Below are 19,846 nucleotides of genomic sequence, written 5' to 3' on the forward strand. Positions count from 1 at the left end.
AGCAAGGTCAGTGAGGGAATATGTAAAGACATGCCAGACCTGTACAGATTTGACAATATGTTTTGTATGTGCAATATAGTTTTATTTCAATTTCTACCGTGTGTATTATACTTTCCCCCCTGCATAATCTCAATATGAATTTCTATAAAATAAGATTTTTGAAGAACAATTTTATGATTTTTATTGTGATTTAAATGGATACTAAACCATTTTTTTTTCATGATTCAGATAGAGCATGCAATTTTAAGAAACTTACTAATTACTCCTATTATCAATTTTTCTTCTTTTTCTTGCTATCTTTATTTAAAAAGCATTAATTTAAAGCGTAGGAGCCAGCCCATTTTTGGTTCAGAACCTAGGTTATGCTTGCTTATTAGTTTGTTAAATGTAGCTACCAATAAGCAAGCGCTATCCAGGATGCTGAACCTAAAATGGACTGGCTCCTAAGATTTGCATTTCTGCTTTTTAAATAAAGATAGCAAGAGAACAAAGAAAAATTGATAATAGGAGTAAATTGGAAAGTTTCTTAAAATTGCATGCTCTATCTGAATCATGAAAGAAAAAAATGTGGGTTTAGTATCCCTGTAACAATACATTTTTTTACAGTGTCTAACTCAGAATCTAACTTTATTCATTACAGTACTGTATGTATCTCCTTCACATATTTAAAGTGACAGTGTACTGTAAATTTTTTCTCCCCTTTAATGCATTCCAAATTACCCATTTAATTGTTGGAGTGTATTAAAAATTATTATTTTTAAAATGCTGCTTTACCTCTTTTGTCATTTGAAATAGCTGCTTTTGCTTACTGTATCCCCACCTATACTGAAAAAGTAAGCACTTTGTAATTACAAGACATTTCTGTTGTGTTGCTGTAGAACACTGGTTTTCAAACCTGTCCTCAGGCCTCTCAAACAGTCCAGCTTTTCAGGTTTACCTTGGTTGAGAGCTGGTAAAATGACCATGTTTACTAATCAGCTGATTATTTAACCTGTGCTCTAGTGCAGATACAGTTGTGCTCATAAGTTTACATACCCTGGCAGAATTTATGATTTCAGAGAATATGAATGATAACACAAAAACTTTTCTTTCACTCATGGTTAGTGTTTGGCTGAAGCCATTTATTATCAATCAACTGTGTTTACTCTTTTTAAATCACAATGACAACAGAAACTACCCAAATGACCCTGATCAAAAGTTTACATACCCCAGTTCTTAATACCGTGTTTTGCCCTCTTTAACATCAATGACAGCTTGAAGTATTTTGTGGTATTTGTGGATGAGGCTCTTTATCTTCTCAGATGGTAAAGCTGCTGATTCTTCCTGGCAAAAAGCCTCAAACAGTTCCTGTAAATTCTTGGGCTGTCTTGCATGAACTGCACGTTTGAGATCTCTCCAGAGTGGCTCAATGATATTGAGGTCAGGAGACTGAGATGGTCACTCCAGAACATTCACTTTATTCTGCTGTAGCCAATGACAGGTCAACTTGGCCTTGTGTTTAGGATCATTGTAATGTTGGAATGTCCAAGTATGTCCCATGTAGCAATGGAAATTTTCCTCCAGTATTTTTTGATAACATACTGCTTTCATCTTGCCATCAATTCTGACAAAATTTCCTGTGGCTTTGTAGCTCACACATCCCCAAAACATCAGCGATCCACTTCCATGTTTCACAGTAGGAATGGTGTACCTTTCATCATAGGCCTTGTTGACTCCTCTCCAAATGTAGTGTTTATAGTTGTGGCCAAAAATCTCAATTTTGGTCTCATCACTCCAAATGACTTTGTGCCAGAAGGTTTGAGGCTTGTCTCTGTGCTGTTTGGCGTATTGTAAGCGGGGTACTTTGTGGCATTTGTGTAGTAATGGCTTTCTTCTGGTGACTCAACCATGCAGCTTATCTATCTTCAAATGCCTCCTTATTGTGCATCTTGAAACAGCCACACCACATGTTTTCAGAGAGTCCTGTATTTTAGTTATTTGTGGGTTTTTCTTTGCATCCCGAACAATTTTAGTTGTGGCTGAAATTTCAGTTGGTCTACCTGACCGTGGTTTGGTTTCAACAGAACCCCTAATTTTCCACTTCTTGATTAGAGTTTGAACACTGCTTATTGGCATTCTCAATTCCTTGGATCTCTTTTTATATCCCTTTCCTGTTTTATCCAGTTCAACTACCTTTTCCTGCAGGTCCTTTGACAATTCTTTTGCTTTCCCCATGACTCAGAATCCAGAAACGTCAGTGCAGCACTGGATGAAAGATGCAAGGGTCTGTCAGGAGTCCAGAAACTCATTGACTTTTTATACACACACACTAATTACAAGCAAACAGATCACAGTTGAGGATGATTACCTTTAATAGCCATTCAAACCCCTTTGTGTCAACTTGTGCGCATGTTATCAGGCCAAAATAACCAGGGTATGTAAACTTTTGATCAGGGTCATTTGGGTAGTTTCTGTTGTCATTATGATTTAAAAAGAGTAAACACAGATGATTGATAAAGAATGGCTTCAGCTAAACACTAACCATGAGTGAAAGAAAAGTTTTTGTGCTGTTATTCATATTCTCTGAAAAATGGCCAAGAAATCATAAATTCTGCCAGGGTATGTAAACTTATGAGCACAATTGTATCCTCAAAATCTGGCCTGTTAGGGAGGCCCGAAGACAGGTTTGAAAACCAGTGCTATGGAATAACATATCAACCAAGTCAAGACTCCAAGGTACATTGTAAATTAGATTTTTCTTTGCATAAATGTTTGATAGATGATCCATTTATATAACCCATCTGGGAGTGTTTTATTTTAACAATTTATAGTTTTGCTTATTTTTAAATAACATTGTGCTAATTTTTATATTCCTAACCAAGCCCCAAAGTTTTAGATGGATACTGATGCCTACAGATTCAAGATTGCTCCTGCTTGTCTAATGGGCCATATGCAGAGAAGGGGGAGTGTCTCCTCATCCTGATTTCCTAGCCCCCTTCACTGTGTTTTTATATCAGTATCTGTGCATTTTCTTCTTTATATTAGTGTCTATTACAGTTATATGAAAATTGGTGTATACTGACCTTTTAAAGGGACAGTCTAGGCCAAAATAAACTTTCATGATTCAGATAGAGCATGTAATTTTAAAGTGAAGGTCAATTTTTGCATATTGCAATACACCATTATAAAGCTTATTATCCAAATATTACAGTCGCTAAGTTTATATTTGTATAGAACTCTTATTTTTCAACCAAAATATATATAGAAAATACCTCCGTTATTCTATCTGCTCCGCCCCTACAACACTTCCTTATTTATCTGTTGTGACGTCGCTGTAGTTCCTACAAACTGACTACGCTCGTGCACAACAGTATCTTCTAAATGCGCATGCGTGTCATACCCGTACCCTCAGTAGTTACTTTTAAATATTAGACCGCAATAGCTGCTGCAAGCATCTTAATCATTCTTACCCTTTTTGAATAAAGCTTGCCTCTGCTGCGATCGGGCGTAGTAACTGATACAATGGCTCAATTGATTCTGAGAAGGGAGAACGCATGCGCGTTTCGTGAACGAGCTGGACGCCGATGGCGTTTTTTTTTAAACGCATGCGCAGAACTTTGTAGTGATGCTAGAGAAAAGGGGCAGGATGCCACGGGGTTAGACGATATATTGGCTAACAGAAATGTCAATCAATATAGGGAGTATGGCGGGCGGGTAATAAGACGAAAACGGAGGTGAAATAAAAGTTGAAAAATAGTAATGAGAACAATATTTAAAATGAAATTGATGAATGAACATAATACTTAATTTTAGTCTGCTATTGAAAAATGTTAAGCAATGCGCCAGACTTGACCTTCACTTTAAACAATTTTCTAATTTACTTTTATCACCAATTTTGCTTTGTTCTCTTGGTATTCTTAGTTGAAAGCTTAACCTAGGAGGATCATATGCTAATTTCTTAGACCTTGAAGGCCACCTCTTTTCAGAACGCATTTTAACAGTTTTTCACCACTAGAGGGTGTTAGTTCACGTATTTCATATAGATAACACTGTGCTCATGCACGTTAAGTTATCTGGGAGCAGGCACTGATTGGCTAAACTGCAAGTCTGTCAAATGAACTGAAATAAAGGGGCAGTTTGCAGAGGCTTAGATACAAGATAATCACAGAGGTTAAAAGTATATTATTATAACTGTGTTGGTTATGCAAAACTGGGGAATGGGTAATAAAGGGATTATCTATCTTTTAAAACAATAAAAATTCTGGTGTAGACTGTCCCTTTAATGTTTTTGAAACATTACCCTCCCACCTGACACTTCCCTCCCCCCAAACTGCTAATTATTCTGTAGTGAAAGGAAGGGCCCTTTCACATCCACAGTATTTTCTGTTGCCCCAGGACAAATGGAGATCGTTACAGTGTCACTTGATAACCAAGACTGCTGGAGCCTCCTGCAGGTTGGACTTAGATCCACGTTATGCGTACGACTGGCTATGTATCGCATGACATAGATCTACATCCGATTGGCACAAGGGGTTAATACCGTGTCTTTTTTATTAACATTTTAGTTTGAAAATGTGAGTTACAATAGTAAAGAAAGCACCAGATATGTTTGTAGACAAATTTCATTTAGGAACACAAGTCAGAGAGTGACAATTAGCATTACAGAAAATTGAATCACGTTGGACAATGAATATATAATTAGTGTTCATTTTAAGTGACAAGGGAATTAAAATAGCTGTTTAGTGAGTAACTATAGCAGTCTAATATATCTATGTACAACATTCATGTCTGGAGACAACTATTTTTTCACCATTCTGATAGGCCAATAAAATGTTTGCTGTGTCGAGATATTTGATTATATTTTTATCTGAGATTACAAAATTCCAAATGGCAGCATTTTTTTACCAAGCATGTAATGTAACAAAATACAACACAAGTTTATTACGGTTTGCTAGACACCTTATTCTAATTACTGGAACTCAAAGCAAATGTATTGCTCTAGACATCTTCTTCTTTGTTAAAGAGACATGTTTTTTGTTTTATTCAGATATATATGTGCATACAATTTTAAATAACTTTCCAATTAATTGCTAGTATCTAATTTGTTTTGTACTCGTATCCTTTGTTAAAAAGTATACCTAGCTAGGCTCACAAGCTGCTGATTGGTGGCTGCATATATTTGCCTTTTGTCATTGGCTTTCAACTAGCTCCCAGTAGAGCATTGCTGCTCGTTCAACAAAGGATACAGAGAAAGCAGAAATTGAAATAGAAGTAAATGAAAACTCTTAAATTTGTACACTCTGAATCATGAAATAAATATTTTGGTTTTCATGTCCCGTTAACCTGTATTAGTTTTAAAATGAATAAAAACAGCAGTTATGTTATGATGAACTTTCACTGCATTGCTATTGTAATCCGTGTACACTTTTAAGAGGCATATAATCTATTTCTATGATCAAATCTACTTTTCTCTCTGTATCCTGTTAAACACCTTTTCATGAGAGAATACTAAAGGAGTGTGCACATCTTCAGGGCTATATCTATAACCTAGTTACATGCTTTGTTGGCACACAGTACACACTCCTCGAAACACAAAATATATATAATAAAATTTCAGAACAGAAGTACATTGGATTTTTATTTAAATTGCATTTTATATCTGAATCATGAATTTTGACTTTAATTTCCCTTTAAAAAGGACCAGTAAATATAGTACAATTGCCTAATCAAATATATAATAAAACTACAATGCAATAGCACTTACTTTGATTTTCAAATGAGTAGCAGATTTATTTTTTCGGGCAAATTTCAACATTAATTCCATTTTCCCTCCCACGTATCATGTGACAGCCACCAGCCAATAACAAAATTGATATACTCTGCACTCTAACACATGCTCAGTAGCAGCTGGTGCCTTAGAAATTGTGTGCATATAAAAAAATATACGATTACTAGACCATTATATTTTCAGGTTTTCCAAAGTGTCTCCTTAGTGTAAAATTGCAATATGTCATAAAAATATTTAACATCATGAGTGTTTCTCAGTAGACAGACTTGCTTTACATAAGGAATATATGAATTACAAAAAGTATCAATTATTAGTTATTTTACAAAATCTAACCTAGGCAGCACATGCTCAAAATCAGACATATAATAGAGGCACTAACACACAGTGAGTGTACCACAGTGTAGGGAACCCTCAATTATTTTTTTTATTACATATTACAAATATTATTGTATTCCACAAACAAAATATTTACAGCATTAGAGGGATTTTGGCGACTGATATACCTGAAAAAAATCCCCATTGTGCAATGTTTAATATATTAATAAAATTGTCCATTTATGAGAAGAGGCTGTGTCCAATACTATACTGTTACTCGTTAAAGGGACATTAAATACTTTGTTTTACTACTCACTTTGTTTATTGAAATCAATTTTGCGATATACTCAAAGTTATTTTGTACTCTTTTCCTGTAATTTAATTCAGAGAATTGTGGGCTTTCCAATTTATGTTAAAAGTGGAAGTGCAGACTTCTGCTACACCATGCTCAGTCATTGGTTGTACACTCTAGTAACTGATTTATACATTTTCCCCTAATTGACCTCAGCAGAAAAGGAAACCTACAATATGGCAGTCGCCCACTGCTTTACGGACTAACACTTTACATTTATTTTTTTCAATATAAACAAGTAATATTTTAAAAATACATCTGCATATTTTTGCTTTGAATACATCATTCTATCTAGAATTGATTTAGTGTTTAAGGTATATTTATTACACGTGCAAGAAACAACCGTTTCCAGTATTCACAGCAGCCTTATTGTTTAAGATTAGTGTTTCTCAATTCCAGTCCTAGGGACCCCCCCCAACAGGCCAGATTTTCCTGATGTCTGAGCTGCAGTATAGGTGAGCTGATAGGTAAGAGTAGGTTAGTAACCATGGTTACTGATAAGCTGATTATTTCAACTGTGCTCTACTTAAAGGGACATTATACACTCATTTTTTCTTTGCATAAATGTTTTGTAAATGATCTATTTATATAGCCCATAAAGTTTTTTTTTTTTTTTTTAAATAAATGTATAATTTTGCTTATTTTTAAATAACATTGCTTTGATTTTCAGACTCCTAACCAAACCCCAAAGTTTTATGTGAATACCGTCAGCTACCTTCTCCAGCTTGCTCCGGTTTGTGTAAAGTGTCTTTCCATATGCAAAAGAAGGGGGAGGGGGGAGTGTCTTATTTGCCACTTGTAGTGGGCTTTCCAGCTGCCTTTTCAACAGAGCCAAACTGACAGCTTCTAAGTAACTTTTTAAACAGTTTTATACTGGATTTTTATATCAGTATCTGTGCATCTTATTCTTCATAGTAGTGTCTATTACATGCAGTTATATGAAAATGAGTGTATACTGTCCCTTTAAGATATAATGAAAATCAGGTCTGTTAGGGGTATGCGGATTGGAGTTAAGAAAAACTGGTTTAGGTTGCTTAGGGGCCACTATTCTAAAAAGATCTCTGGGCAGATGAGATGCTATAAGAATGCGCACCAGTCCTATTTCGCTGGTGAAATTATATAAAGGAACTTTTTACCCTGAAAACAGAGCGTCTTGCAAATGGGCATATACTGCATTTTCGTGTGGTAAGAGATGCATAAAATTCGTAATTTAGAGGAAAAAAAAAATCTTATAAAAGGGAATCATTTACATAAAAATATTCAGAAAATAAATTGTATTGTTAAGGTGCATCAACATTTGTAATGACATTGTTCACCAAAAAACATTTAAAAAAAAACATAAAACTTGTAGGTGACTTACACAGGAAACAATTAGGTTTGCCACCCGTCCCTTTAAATTCAGAACACTTATAAGTTACACATGCTGCAGGGAGGAATATGAATAGTGCTAGTGAATATGTGTAACTCATTAGTGTCCAGGAAAACATGGCTGAGGTGACAAGCCTAGAAACAATTGTATTAACCATGCACAGTGTAACTTGCAATTTAAAGGGACAGTCTAGGCCAAAATAAACTTTCATGATTCAGATAGAGCATGTAATTTTAAACAATTTTCCAATTTACTTTTATCACCAATCTTGCTTTGTTCTCTTGGTATTCTTAGTTGAAAGCTTAACCTAGGAGGTTCATATGCCAATTTCTTAGACCTTGAAGCCCACCTCTTTCAGATTGCATTTTAACAGTTTTTCACCATTAGAGGGTGTTAGTTCACATATTTCATATAGATAACACTGTGCTCGTGCACGAGAAGTTATCTGGGAGCAGGCACTGATTGGCTAGACTGCATGTCTGTCAAAATAACTGAAAAAAGGGGCAGTTTGCAGAGTCTTAGATACAAGATAATCACAGAGGTTAAAAGCATATTATTATAACTGTGTTGGTTATGCAAAACTGGGGAATGGGTAATAAAGGGATTATCTATCTTTTAAAACAATAAAAATTCTGGTGTAGACTGTCCCTTTAAGTACACTGGATGTGCAAAATACAAAGCGTAATTTTCATAAAATGGGATGAATATGGGCGTACATGAAATGTTCTCTTAAATCCCTGCCTATTTCTATAAACATTTACTCACAAGTTAAAGAGGCAAGTTTTCATCAAAATACCCAAAACTCTAAATTATTCTGAAAGGAAAACCTATGCATATGAAAATTACAGCAAATTTAAGGTAGTGTACTAAAAACAGTAATTTTATTTGTAGTAATAGGACAGTTAAAGGACCAGTCAACACATTAGATTTGCATAATCAACAAATGCAAGATAACAAGACAATGCAATAGCACTTAGTCAACTTCAAATGAGTGGTAGATTTTTTTTATAACAAATTTCAAAGTTATGTATATTTCCACTCCCCTTGTACCATGTCATAGCAATCAGCCAATCACAAATGCATATATGTATAGTCTGAATTCTTGCAGATGCTCAGTAGGATCTTGTGACTCAAATTGTAAATATAAAATACTGTGCACATTTTTTTAATGGAAGTAAATTGTGAAGTTGTTTAAAATTACATGCTGTATCTAAATCATGAAAATTTAATTTAACCTGAGGGTCCCTTTAAGTCGAAAAAAAAACTGTCATGATTTAAATAGGGCATGAAATTTTAAACAACTTTCCAATTTACTTTTATCACCAATTTTGCTTTGTTCTCTTGGTATTCTTAGTTGAAAGCTAAACCTAGGAGGTTTATATGCTAATTTCTTAGACCTTAAAGACTACTACTGCTTTTTGACCACTAGAGGGCATTAGTTCATGTGTTTCATATAGATAACATTGAGCTCATGCACGTGAAGTTACCCTGGAGTGAGCACTGATTGGCTAAAATGCAAGTCTGTCAAAAGACCTGAAATAAGGGGGCAGTTTGCAGAGGCTTAGATACAAGATAATCACAGAGGTAAAAAGTGTATTTCTAAAACGGTGTTGGTTATGCAAAACTGGGGAATGGATAATAAAAGGGATCGTCTTTCTTTTAAAAGAACAAAAATTCTGGTGTCGCCTGTCCCTTTAAGTGTAATAAGTTTACAAACATGCTGGGTTTCCCACTCTGCCCTCCATTGAAAACGTTTACATAGCAGAGAGCTCTTATTTGTATGGGAGAAATCTTGCCACTCACAGGGACAGCCCCTTTATTTTTTTTTAATAGAATTCCATGATGAGGGCTGCCCCTGCGAGTGTTGGAGTGGAAAAGCACGTCTTGACCAATGTTTCCTCTGATGCCAGTTTTGTGATTGGCCCAGCAGTGAAACAGTTAATAAGGTAACCACACCTTGCAGTCTGTACTGTGTAGTGTTTGCCAATTGCTCTGTTTCACTGCTAGGTCACTCACAAAACTGGCCTTAGAGGGAACACTGGTTTTTTACCAGAATTTTTATTTTATTTTTTAGAATCGGGGCATTAGTATATTACAGTTCCCTTGCAAATATAAAGTTAAGCTCACAAAAAACAAAACAAAACACAAGCCAAGTTAAACAGTCGCACACTCAAATTCTGCTGATGAACTATGGAAAACAAACAAACAGGAAAACATCCTTAAAGTTACAGTTAAGTCCAAAACCCCCCTAAACTTTCATGTTTTAAAAAGGGCATGCAATTTTAAACAACTTTCCAATTCACTTTTATCACCAATTTTGCTTTGTTCTCTTGGTATTCTTTGTTTAAAGCTAAACCTAGGAAGGATCATATGATAATTTCTAAGCCCTTGAAGGCCGCCTCTTATCCCATGCTTTTTTTATTTGCTTTTCACAACAGGGGAGAGCTAGTTCAGGACAGCTATATAGATAACATTGTTATCAGGCATGTAGCTTGTGGCAGACACTGCACTAATTGGCTAAAATGAAAGTCAATAGATAATAAATAAAATGTCATGTGATCCGGGGGCTGTCAGAAGATGCTTAGATACAAGTTAAACAGAGGTTAAAAAGTATATGAATATAACCGTGTTGGTTATGCAATACGTGGGAATTGGTAATGAAGGGATTATCTATCTTTTTAAACAACTTGACTGTCCCTTTAAATGTAAGGTTATATGGTTTTGCTAATGTTCTTAGATGAGAATATATATATATATATATATATATCTCATTAAAAAGGAAAATATTTTGATATATACACTATATATAACTTTCATCAATGTTTTCCCCTTTAGCTCTTTCTCTTGCTGAGAACAATTAGGGACAGATAAATCAGGTAATAAAATAGACTATACAAATATGGCTGTGTGGAACAAAGGGATTTTAAAGCAATTAACAGGGTTTCCACACCGCCTTGGTTGCACAGTTTCTTTAATTGCCTGTTTTAGATCTGTTTCTAATTGTCCACAGCAGGAGAGATAAATAAAAGAAACAGTGTTCTGTACAGAAAATGTTGCCAGCCAGGTGGCATTATGAAGTAGTCAAATGGGGGCAGTGTATTTTTTTTATTATATAAATGTTCTGCTATGCAAAGCACAAATTGATTGCATACATTTAACATAAAATGTATTTAATTATAATTTGTGCAATAAAAATGTAACATTTAATATTAGTGAATTTTAGCTCGACATTGTCTAAAATTTTACCCGGGTGGGGCACCCACTAAAAAAAAGTCCTGGGGAAACTTACTTTTAAACATGGTGGAGCACACTACCTTTTACAAACTAAAGTACTGTATAGAACCTAAATCTTTACACATATATATTCAATATTTAAACAATCTACATATAATTTATTCTAAGGTTATTCTTTGCTTTGAATAAATCATTAGATCTAGCATGTATTTACCGATTTAAATCCCTTTAATTACTGCATTGCAAAAGAGCTGCATACAAAGCAAATGTTTTAAAAATATTCAAAACAGTCATTTTGTTAGTAAAATTTGCATAGTTTTGCAATCCAGAGAAACACAAACTCTTCAGTGTTTTTAATCTTAAACCGTATGTGGTAGATTGAGGTTTCCCCAACCCCAGTCCAAACAAACCACTAACATGCCAGGTTTTCAGGATATCTTGAGTTAAGCACAAGCGATATTGAACCTGTTCTCAACCAAGCTAATACTGAACATCTGACTTATTATTGGGTCCTGAGGACGAGTTGGAAAACATTGATGTAAATAATTATGGAAAGATATAGATAAAAAAAACCATATTGCACTTATGCAAATCATTGCATAGAATGTTGCAGGGTCAAAGTTCTGAAGGGAAAAACCATTTTCAGACTTTATTTACAATAAAATTGGGTACAATAAATAATGAAAGTACACTGGAAATTGGTTTTATGATATATAAACATTTTAAAAAGGAAATCGGTTTTGAGCATAAAATGTGGCCTTTTGGAGAAAATAAGATTATAATAAAATGACAGAAATCGAGACTTACAGCGGGTACTATTAATCTATCAGTGGAGTTGTTTTCTATTTATACATTTTAATAATTTAGTTTGAAGGTTATGTTTCCTGCATTAGTGTTGTTGTAGGTCTGCATTTCAGTACATAGTTCGCAAAAAATCCATCCAGGCACATTATGGTTTCTAATACTCAACAGTAGGGCAGTTATCTACCCTCACATTGTTTAAACAGGAAATGAGTAAAGCTTTTTAAAAGGCACTCTGGGGTTTAAGCTATCAGAGACCAGTAGTGTTTAACTTTAAAACAGAACCAACGATCTGAAATACAGCACATACCTAAACAGAGTTAGGATCACGGGTGCATGAATTTGTGTAAAACCAACATGTTAATTCTGGTTGAAAGGGTAGGAAATTAAATTGGACTTGGAAAAACAACAACAAATTATAATTTAATACTGAATGTTTGTTAGTCACCCAATACATTATATTTCAATATAAAGATACAAGGCCATCTGACAGCAAACTACACATCAAAAATAATCAACATACACCATCTGAAGATATTCTCCAAGGCGGACACCTGATAATAAAAACTTTACACACATATTTAACATATTGAAAGTGATGTAGGCCCAAGCCAGGAGGGTTTAAAATACAAAGCACATTTTCAGTAGGTATCGTGCAGCAATTTGTAGATTAGGAAAACAAACAAACAAAAAATATATATATAATCGCTTTGGGAATGTTGCAGAGGTCCAATCTTCAAAAGATTTGTTGCTCAAATAAGATTTTCTCAAATCCGGCTGGAGGCGTATGATAAAACTCACTGAACTGACAATCCAAAATTGCACTGTCATCAACTAAAGCAATGAGAATAGAGAGATATAGTTAGGTGGACATAAAAATCAAAACAGACTGTATAATTTTTCATTTTGCAGTGCCTTGCTGAAAGCTGAGACCAAATACCAAAGAAAAACAAACTAAGCATCAACAAATTTGAAAGGCACACTAGCCAGCCATACAATTACTTTAGTAATTAAACAATTATCGGGACATATGTAGAATACAGCTCAACAAATCTGTTCAAAATTTCAGGAAACAGGACCATAATTTAGAAGCCATAAAAATGTTATACTTCTAATGGCATGTGATGAGACAATTTATAGCTGTAGATAAAGTAGACATACAGTTTTAGGCAGGTGTAACAAAATGCTGTAAAGTAAGAGATTTCAAAAGAAGAAATGTTCATTGTGGCTACTCTGATGTCACGGTCACTTTTTTTGTAGCCACTTTGGAAGAAAGTTTGCATGGAGCCCTTGTTTGAGCCGAGGACTGAGGTGGCGCATTATTTGAGGTTTGTCTATTCGCAGCCAGTGGCCGCGCTTGGATTTATTACTCCTGAGCTGCTGAAATTGTTATGCCTTGTGCCTCCTCTTCAAGTAACTGTGCACAGTGCAACCTTCTGCCTGAGGCGATTTATGTGAGGAAGATGGCTACACACATGTATGAATCATGCTTCATGCTGAATGCATAGCCACACTGCAAGCTGTTACTTTATCTACATTATTTAATGGGAACTGCAGGCTTTTTCAGCAACATGCATAAGACGGATCATTGAATGAGTGTATGGATGGCTAACACGCTTAAAGGGACAGTATATTGTAAAATTGTTGTGGCAAATCTTCTGCGAAGGCCTTTCACAAGATTTTATGATGTATCTGTAGGAATTTGTGCCCATTTAGTTAAAAGAGCATTTGTGGGGTCAGGTACTTATGACTAGGTCTAGATTGCAATCTGCGTTCCAATTCATCCCACAGGTGTTCAATGGGGTTGCAGCCAGGACTCTGTATGGTGACTCAAATTCCTCCACACCAAACCATATCTTCATGGACCTCGCTTTGTGCACAGGGGCATAGTCATAGCTGGAACAGGAAAGGGCCTTCCCAAACTGTTGCGACTGTCTAAAATGTCTTTGGATCCTGTAGCATTAAGCGGACCCTTCACTGGAATCAAGAGGCCCAACCCCTGAAAAAAACAGCCCCAGACCATTATCCCTCCTTGTCTAAAGTTTACAAAAGGCACAATGCATTCCGCTAGGTAGCATCCTCCTGGCATCTGTCATACCCAGATTCTTCCATCAGACTGCTAGATGGTGAAGCATGATTCATCACTCCAGAGAACATGTTTTCACTGCGCCAGAGTCCAGTGGCAGTGCACTTTACATCACTCAGATGCTTGGCTTTGCACATGTTAATGTGATGCTTGTGTACAGCTGTAAGGCCATGGAAACCCATTTCATGAAGCTCACAACGCACAGTTGTTGTGCTGATGTTGTTTCCAGAGGCAGTATGAAACTCTGTAGTGGGTGATGCAACAGATGATGGGAGCATTGTGTGTGCTGTGCACTTCAGCACTCGGCAGCCATGGTATATGCATGGTCTACCACTTTGTGGCTGGTCTCTTGTTGCTCATAGATGATTCCACTTCACAATAATAGCACTTACAATTGACTGGGGCAGATCTAGTAGGGAAGAAATCTCAAAGGTGGTATCCCACAAGAGTGTCACATTTAAAGTCACTAAGCTTTTCAGTACCACCCATTGTACTGCCGATGTTGGTCTATAGAGATGTATTGCCAATTTGCTAGATTGTATGCACCTGTTAGCAATGGGTGTGGCTCGCTCTAAATTAGTATATGCATCTATATAGCACAATACATATACAATATAAAAAAAACATATCTAATGCTGTTACCCAACAACATTACCTACTAAATATGGAACTATCAAACTTCCCTCATCAGTCTCATGATAGGAAAGTAGGTTAAAAAAAAATAAAAAATAAAAAAAAATAAAAAATATTATAAAATATAAAAGAATCAATGTCAGGAAAGAAACCACACAAAGGGGAAAAAATTAACTTAAGATTGGAAAACAAAGGAAAAAGTGTAATGAAGTAATTATAGACCAGGTTATTTTTGACAACAGGATTATCCACATAAACTAAAGGGTCATTATAGTGAAAACATTACATGCTCTCATTTGTTAGAATATGTCCTTTTTCCCCACTATCGACCCTGCAAATCTGTGTGTCGAATCCCTGCAAAGGGGTTAAATACATAGTTAAAGTACAACTGATCCCAAGCGGAACCTACTGCTGACTGAATCAGTTAATAGGAAAAAAACTAAATTTATACTTACCTGATAAATTACTTTCTTTTACGATATGACGAGTTCACGGATTTCATCCTTAGTTGTGGGATATTAACCTCCTGTTAAGAGGCAAAGAGCACCACAGCAGAGCTGTATATATAGCCCCTTCCCCTCCACCCTCAGTCATTCGGCTGAAGGTATAGGAAGAGAAAAAGGAAAGGCTAAAAGGTGCAGAGGTGACTGAAGTTTACAAAAAATATAAAGAAAAACTGTCTTAAAAAGAACAGGGTGGGCCGTGGACTCGTCATATCGTAAAATAAAGTAATTTATCAGGTAAGCATAAATTTAGTTTTTTTCCTATTAACTTTCTTTTACAAAGATATGACGAGTCCACGGATATTCATCCTTACTTGTAGGAAACCAATACCAAAAAGCAATAGGACACGGATGAAAGGGAGGGACAAGACAGGAACCTAAACAGAAGGCACCACTGCTTGAAGAACCTTCCTCCCAAAGATAGCCTCAGAAGAAGCAAAAGTATCAAATTTGTAAAATTTGGAAAAAGTGTGACCAAGTCGCAGCCTTACAAATCTGTTTCACAGATGTATCATTTTTAAAAGCCCATGTGGAAGCCACAGCCCTAGTAGAATGAGCCGTAATTCTTTCAGGAGGCTGCTGTCCAGCAGTCTCATATGCCAGGTGGATGATACTTCTCAGCCAAAAAGAAAGAGGTAGCCATAGCTTTCTGACCCCTACGCTTTCCAGAATAAACAATGAATAATGAAGATGATTGACGGAAATCCTTAGTTGCCTGTAAGTAAAACTTTAAGGCACAGACCACGTCCAAGGTATGTAACAGGCGCTCCTTCTTAGAAGAAGGATTAGGACACAAGGAAGGAACAACAATTTCCTGATTAATATTCTTATTTGAAAGAACCTTAGGAAGGAACCCAGGTTTGGTACGTAAAACCACCTTATCAGAATGAAATAGGAGATAAGGCGAAACACACTGTAATGCTGAAAGCTCAGAAACTCTTCGAGCAGAAGAAATAGCAACAAAAAATAGAACTTTCCAAGATAATAGTTTAATATCTATGGAATGCATAGGTTCAAATGGAACCCCTTGCAGAACTCGAAGAACTAAATTCAAACTCCAGGGAGGAGTAATAGGTCTAAATACAGGCTTAATTCTAGATAGAGCCTGACAAAAAGACTGAACATCTGATACATTTGCCAAACTTTTGTGAAACAGAATTGACAAAGCTGAAATTTGTCCCTTTAAGGAACTTGCTGATAACCCTTTCTCCAATCCTTCTTGGAGAAAAGACAAAATCCTAGGAATCCTAACTTTACTCCATGAGTAACCCTTGGATTCACACCTATCATAAGATATGGCGTAAATATCTTTATTGATCTTTCTAGCCTGTATCAAAGTATTGATAACTGAATCAGAGAATCCTCGCTTCGATAAAATCAAGCGTTCAATCTCCACGCAGTCAGTTGCAGAGAAATTAGATTTGGATGTTGGAAAAGACCTTGAATGAGAAGGTCCTGTCTCAACGGAAGTTTCCACGGTGGCAGAGAGGACATGTCCACTAGATCCGCATACCAAGTCCTGCGTGGCCACGCAGGCGCTATCAGGATCACTGAAGCTCTCTCCTGTTTGATTCAAGCAATCACGCGTGGGAGGAGAGGAAATGGAGGAAACACATAAGCTAGGCTGAACAACCAAGGTACTGCCAAGGCATCTATCAGTTCGGCCTGAGGATCCCTTGACCGGGATCCGTATCTTGGAAGCTTGTCATTCTGACGAGATGCCATCAAATCCAATTCCCGTCTGCCCCATCTGAGAATCAATGAGGCAAATACCTCCGGGTGAAGTTCCCACTCCCCCGGATGAAAAGTCTGTCGACTTAGAAAATCTGCTTCCTAGTTCTCTACCCCTGGGATGTAGATCACTGACAGATGACAAGAGTGGGCCTCTGCCCAACTGATTATCTTGGATACTTCTATCATCGCTAAGGAACTCCTTGTTCCCCCCTGATGATTGACATATGCCACAGTCATTATGTTGTCTGACTGGAATCTGATGAATTTGGCCAAAACCAACTGAGGCCACGCCTGAAGCGCATTGAATATTGCTCTCAGTTCCAGAATATTGATTGAAAGTAGAGTCTCCACCTGAGTCCAAACACCCAGAGCCTTCATGGAGATCCAAACTGCACCCCAGCCCAGAAGGCTGGCATCTGTTGTCACTATCACCCACAAGGGTCTGCGGAAACAAGTCCCCTAGGACAGATGATCTGGCGACCACCACCAAAGAAGAGAATTTCTGGTCTCTTGATCCAGAATAATCTTTGGAGATAAATCCGCATAATCCCCATTCCACTGACCGAGCATGCACAGTTGCAGTGGTCTGAGATGAAAGCGAGCAAACGGAACGATGTCCATTGCCGCTACCATTAATCCGATTACCTCCATACACTGAGCCACTGATGGCCGAGGAATGGACAGAAGTGCTCGGCAAGTATTCAAAATCTTTGATTTTCTGACCTCCGTCAGAAATACTTTCATGGCTACCGAGTCTATCAGAGTTACCAAGAAAGGAACCCTTGTCTGTGGAACAAATGAACTCTTCTCTATGTTCACCTTCCAGCCATGAGTTCTCAAAAGACAACACTGTGTCCGTGTGAGATTTTGTCAGATGATATGTTGACGCCTGAATCAGAATATCGTCCAGATAAGGCGCCACCGCTATCCCTTGCGGTCTGAGAACCGCCAAAAGAGACCCTAGAACCTTTGTAAAGATTCTGGGTGCGGTGGCCAACCCGAAAGGAAGAGCCACGAACTGATAATGTTTGTCCAAGAAGGCAAACCTTAGAAACCGATGATGATCTTTGTGGATTGGAATATGAAGGTAAGCATCCTTCAAATCCACGGTAGTCATATATTGACCCTCCTGGATCATTGGCAAAATCGTTCAAATTGTCTCCATCTTGAATGATGGAACTCTTAGAAATTTGTTTAGACACTTGGAGGTCCAAAATGGGTCTGAACGTTCCCTCTTTTTTTGGCGACCACAAATAGGTTTGAGTAAAACCCCTGTCCCTATCTTGAAAAACAGGACAGATTACTCCCATAGTAAAAAGGTCTTTAACACAGCGTAATAACGCCTCGCTCTTTATCTGGTTTGCAGGTAATTTTGAAAGATGACCGTGGGTCACTATTTCTAGTGCCCAGGAATCCTGAACATCTCTTGCCCAAGTCTGAGAAAAGAAAGAAAGTCTGCCCCCTACTAGATCCGGTCCCGGATCGGGGGCCACCCCTTCATGCTGCTTTGTGGAAGAATTAGACGCAGGGGGTCCTCCTTTAAAGTTCTGAAAGAAACGAAAATTATTCTGTTTACCCCTCATTTTAACCGACCTATCCTGAGGTAGGGCATGGCCCTTACCTCCTGTAATATTAGAAATTATCTCCTTCAATTCTGACCCAAAAAGGGTCTTACCTTTAAAAAGGGAATAGCTAAAAGCTTATGCTTTGATGACACATCAGCAGACCAAGATTTCAGCCACAATGCTCTACGTGCTAAAATTGCAAATCCTGCATTTTTTGCCGCTAATTTAGCAATTTGAAAAGTGGCATCAGTAATAAAAGAATAAGCTTAAGAGCCTTAATTCTATCTAGAATGTCATCTAATGGAGTCTCAACCTTAAGAGACTCTTCTAGAGCTACAAACCAAAAAGCTGCTGCAGTAGTTACTGGAGCAATGCAAGCCGTAGGTTGTAAAAGAAATCCCTGATTAACAAATAATTTCTTTAGTAGACCCTCTAATTTCTTATCCATAGGATCCTTGGAAGCACAACTATCCTCAATGGGTATAGTAGTACACTTAGCTAGGGAAGATATAGAGCCCTCTACCGCTTGCCATGAGTCCCGAATGGTATCTGATATAGGAAACATTTTCTTAAAATTAGGAGAGGGAGAAAACGGTATACCTGGTCTATCCCATTCCTTACTAATAATTTCCGAAATTCTCTTTGGAACCGGAAAAACATCAGTGTAAGTAGGAACTTCCAAATATTTATCCATTTTACACAATTTCACTGGAGGAATCACAATAGGATCACAATCATCCAGAGTCGCTAAAACGTCCCTAAGCAACAGGCGGAGGTGTTCAAGCTTAAATTTAAATGACATAGCATCCGAATCTGTCTGAGGCAAAACATTCCCTGAATCAGAAATTTCACCCTCAGACAGTAATTCCCTGATCCCCAACTCAGAGCACTGTGAGGGAACATCGGAAAATAGCTAATAAAGCATCAGAGGATTCAGTATTTACATTAATACTTGACCTACTGAGTTTACCCTGCAACACTGGTAATTTAGACAATACCTCTGTAAGGGTAGTTGACATAACTGCAGCCATCTCCTGCAGAGTAAAGGAATTAGACACACTAGAATTACTAGGCGTCGCTTGTGTGGGCATAAAAGGTTGTGACACTTGTTGAGAATTGGATGGCATATCCCGATTCTCTTCAGACTGAGAATCATCCCTAGCCACACTTACTTTATTTAAAATATGCTTTTTACATAGTAAAGCCCTTTCAGTACAAAAAGTTACACAATGTTAGAGGGGGTTGCAGAAAAGCTTCTAAACACATAGAACAATGAGAAACCTCAATGTCAGACATGTTGAACAGACTAGTAATACCACAAAAGTCGTTTAAACACTTATTTATCGCATAAAATAAACATTAGAAAAAACATGTACTGTGCCTTTAAGAAAAGAAAAAGTGAACAATTTTTCCAAAATTCACAAAAAACGTTGAAGGGACACTGAACCCAAATTTTTTCTTTTGTGATTCAGATAGAGCATGAAATT

At 36.9% G+C, this 19,846-nt stretch overlaps 1 protein-coding gene across 1 annotated transcript in view; it reads right to left on the bottom strand.

Moving 5' to 3' along the window:
- Positions 1–5,590: 5,590 nt before the first annotated feature.
- Positions 5,591–19,846, bottom strand: part of SPRYD7 (SPRY domain containing 7) — a 107,227-nt gene continuing 92,971 nt past the window's right edge. The window contains exon 5 of the mRNA XM_053708373.1: positions 5,591–12,672. Within this exon, the coding sequence (XP_053564348.1) occupies positions 12,575–12,672 (98 nt within the window). The 3' untranslated portion in view covers positions 5,591–12,574. The remainder of the gene's footprint in view (positions 12,673–19,846) is intronic.

The sequence above is a fragment of the Bombina bombina genome, chromosome 3, assembly GCF_027579735.1.
Source record: "Bombina bombina isolate aBomBom1 chromosome 3, aBomBom1.pri, whole genome shotgun sequence".
Taxonomy (NCBI): domain Eukaryota; kingdom Metazoa; phylum Chordata; class Amphibia; order Anura; family Bombinatoridae; genus Bombina; species Bombina bombina.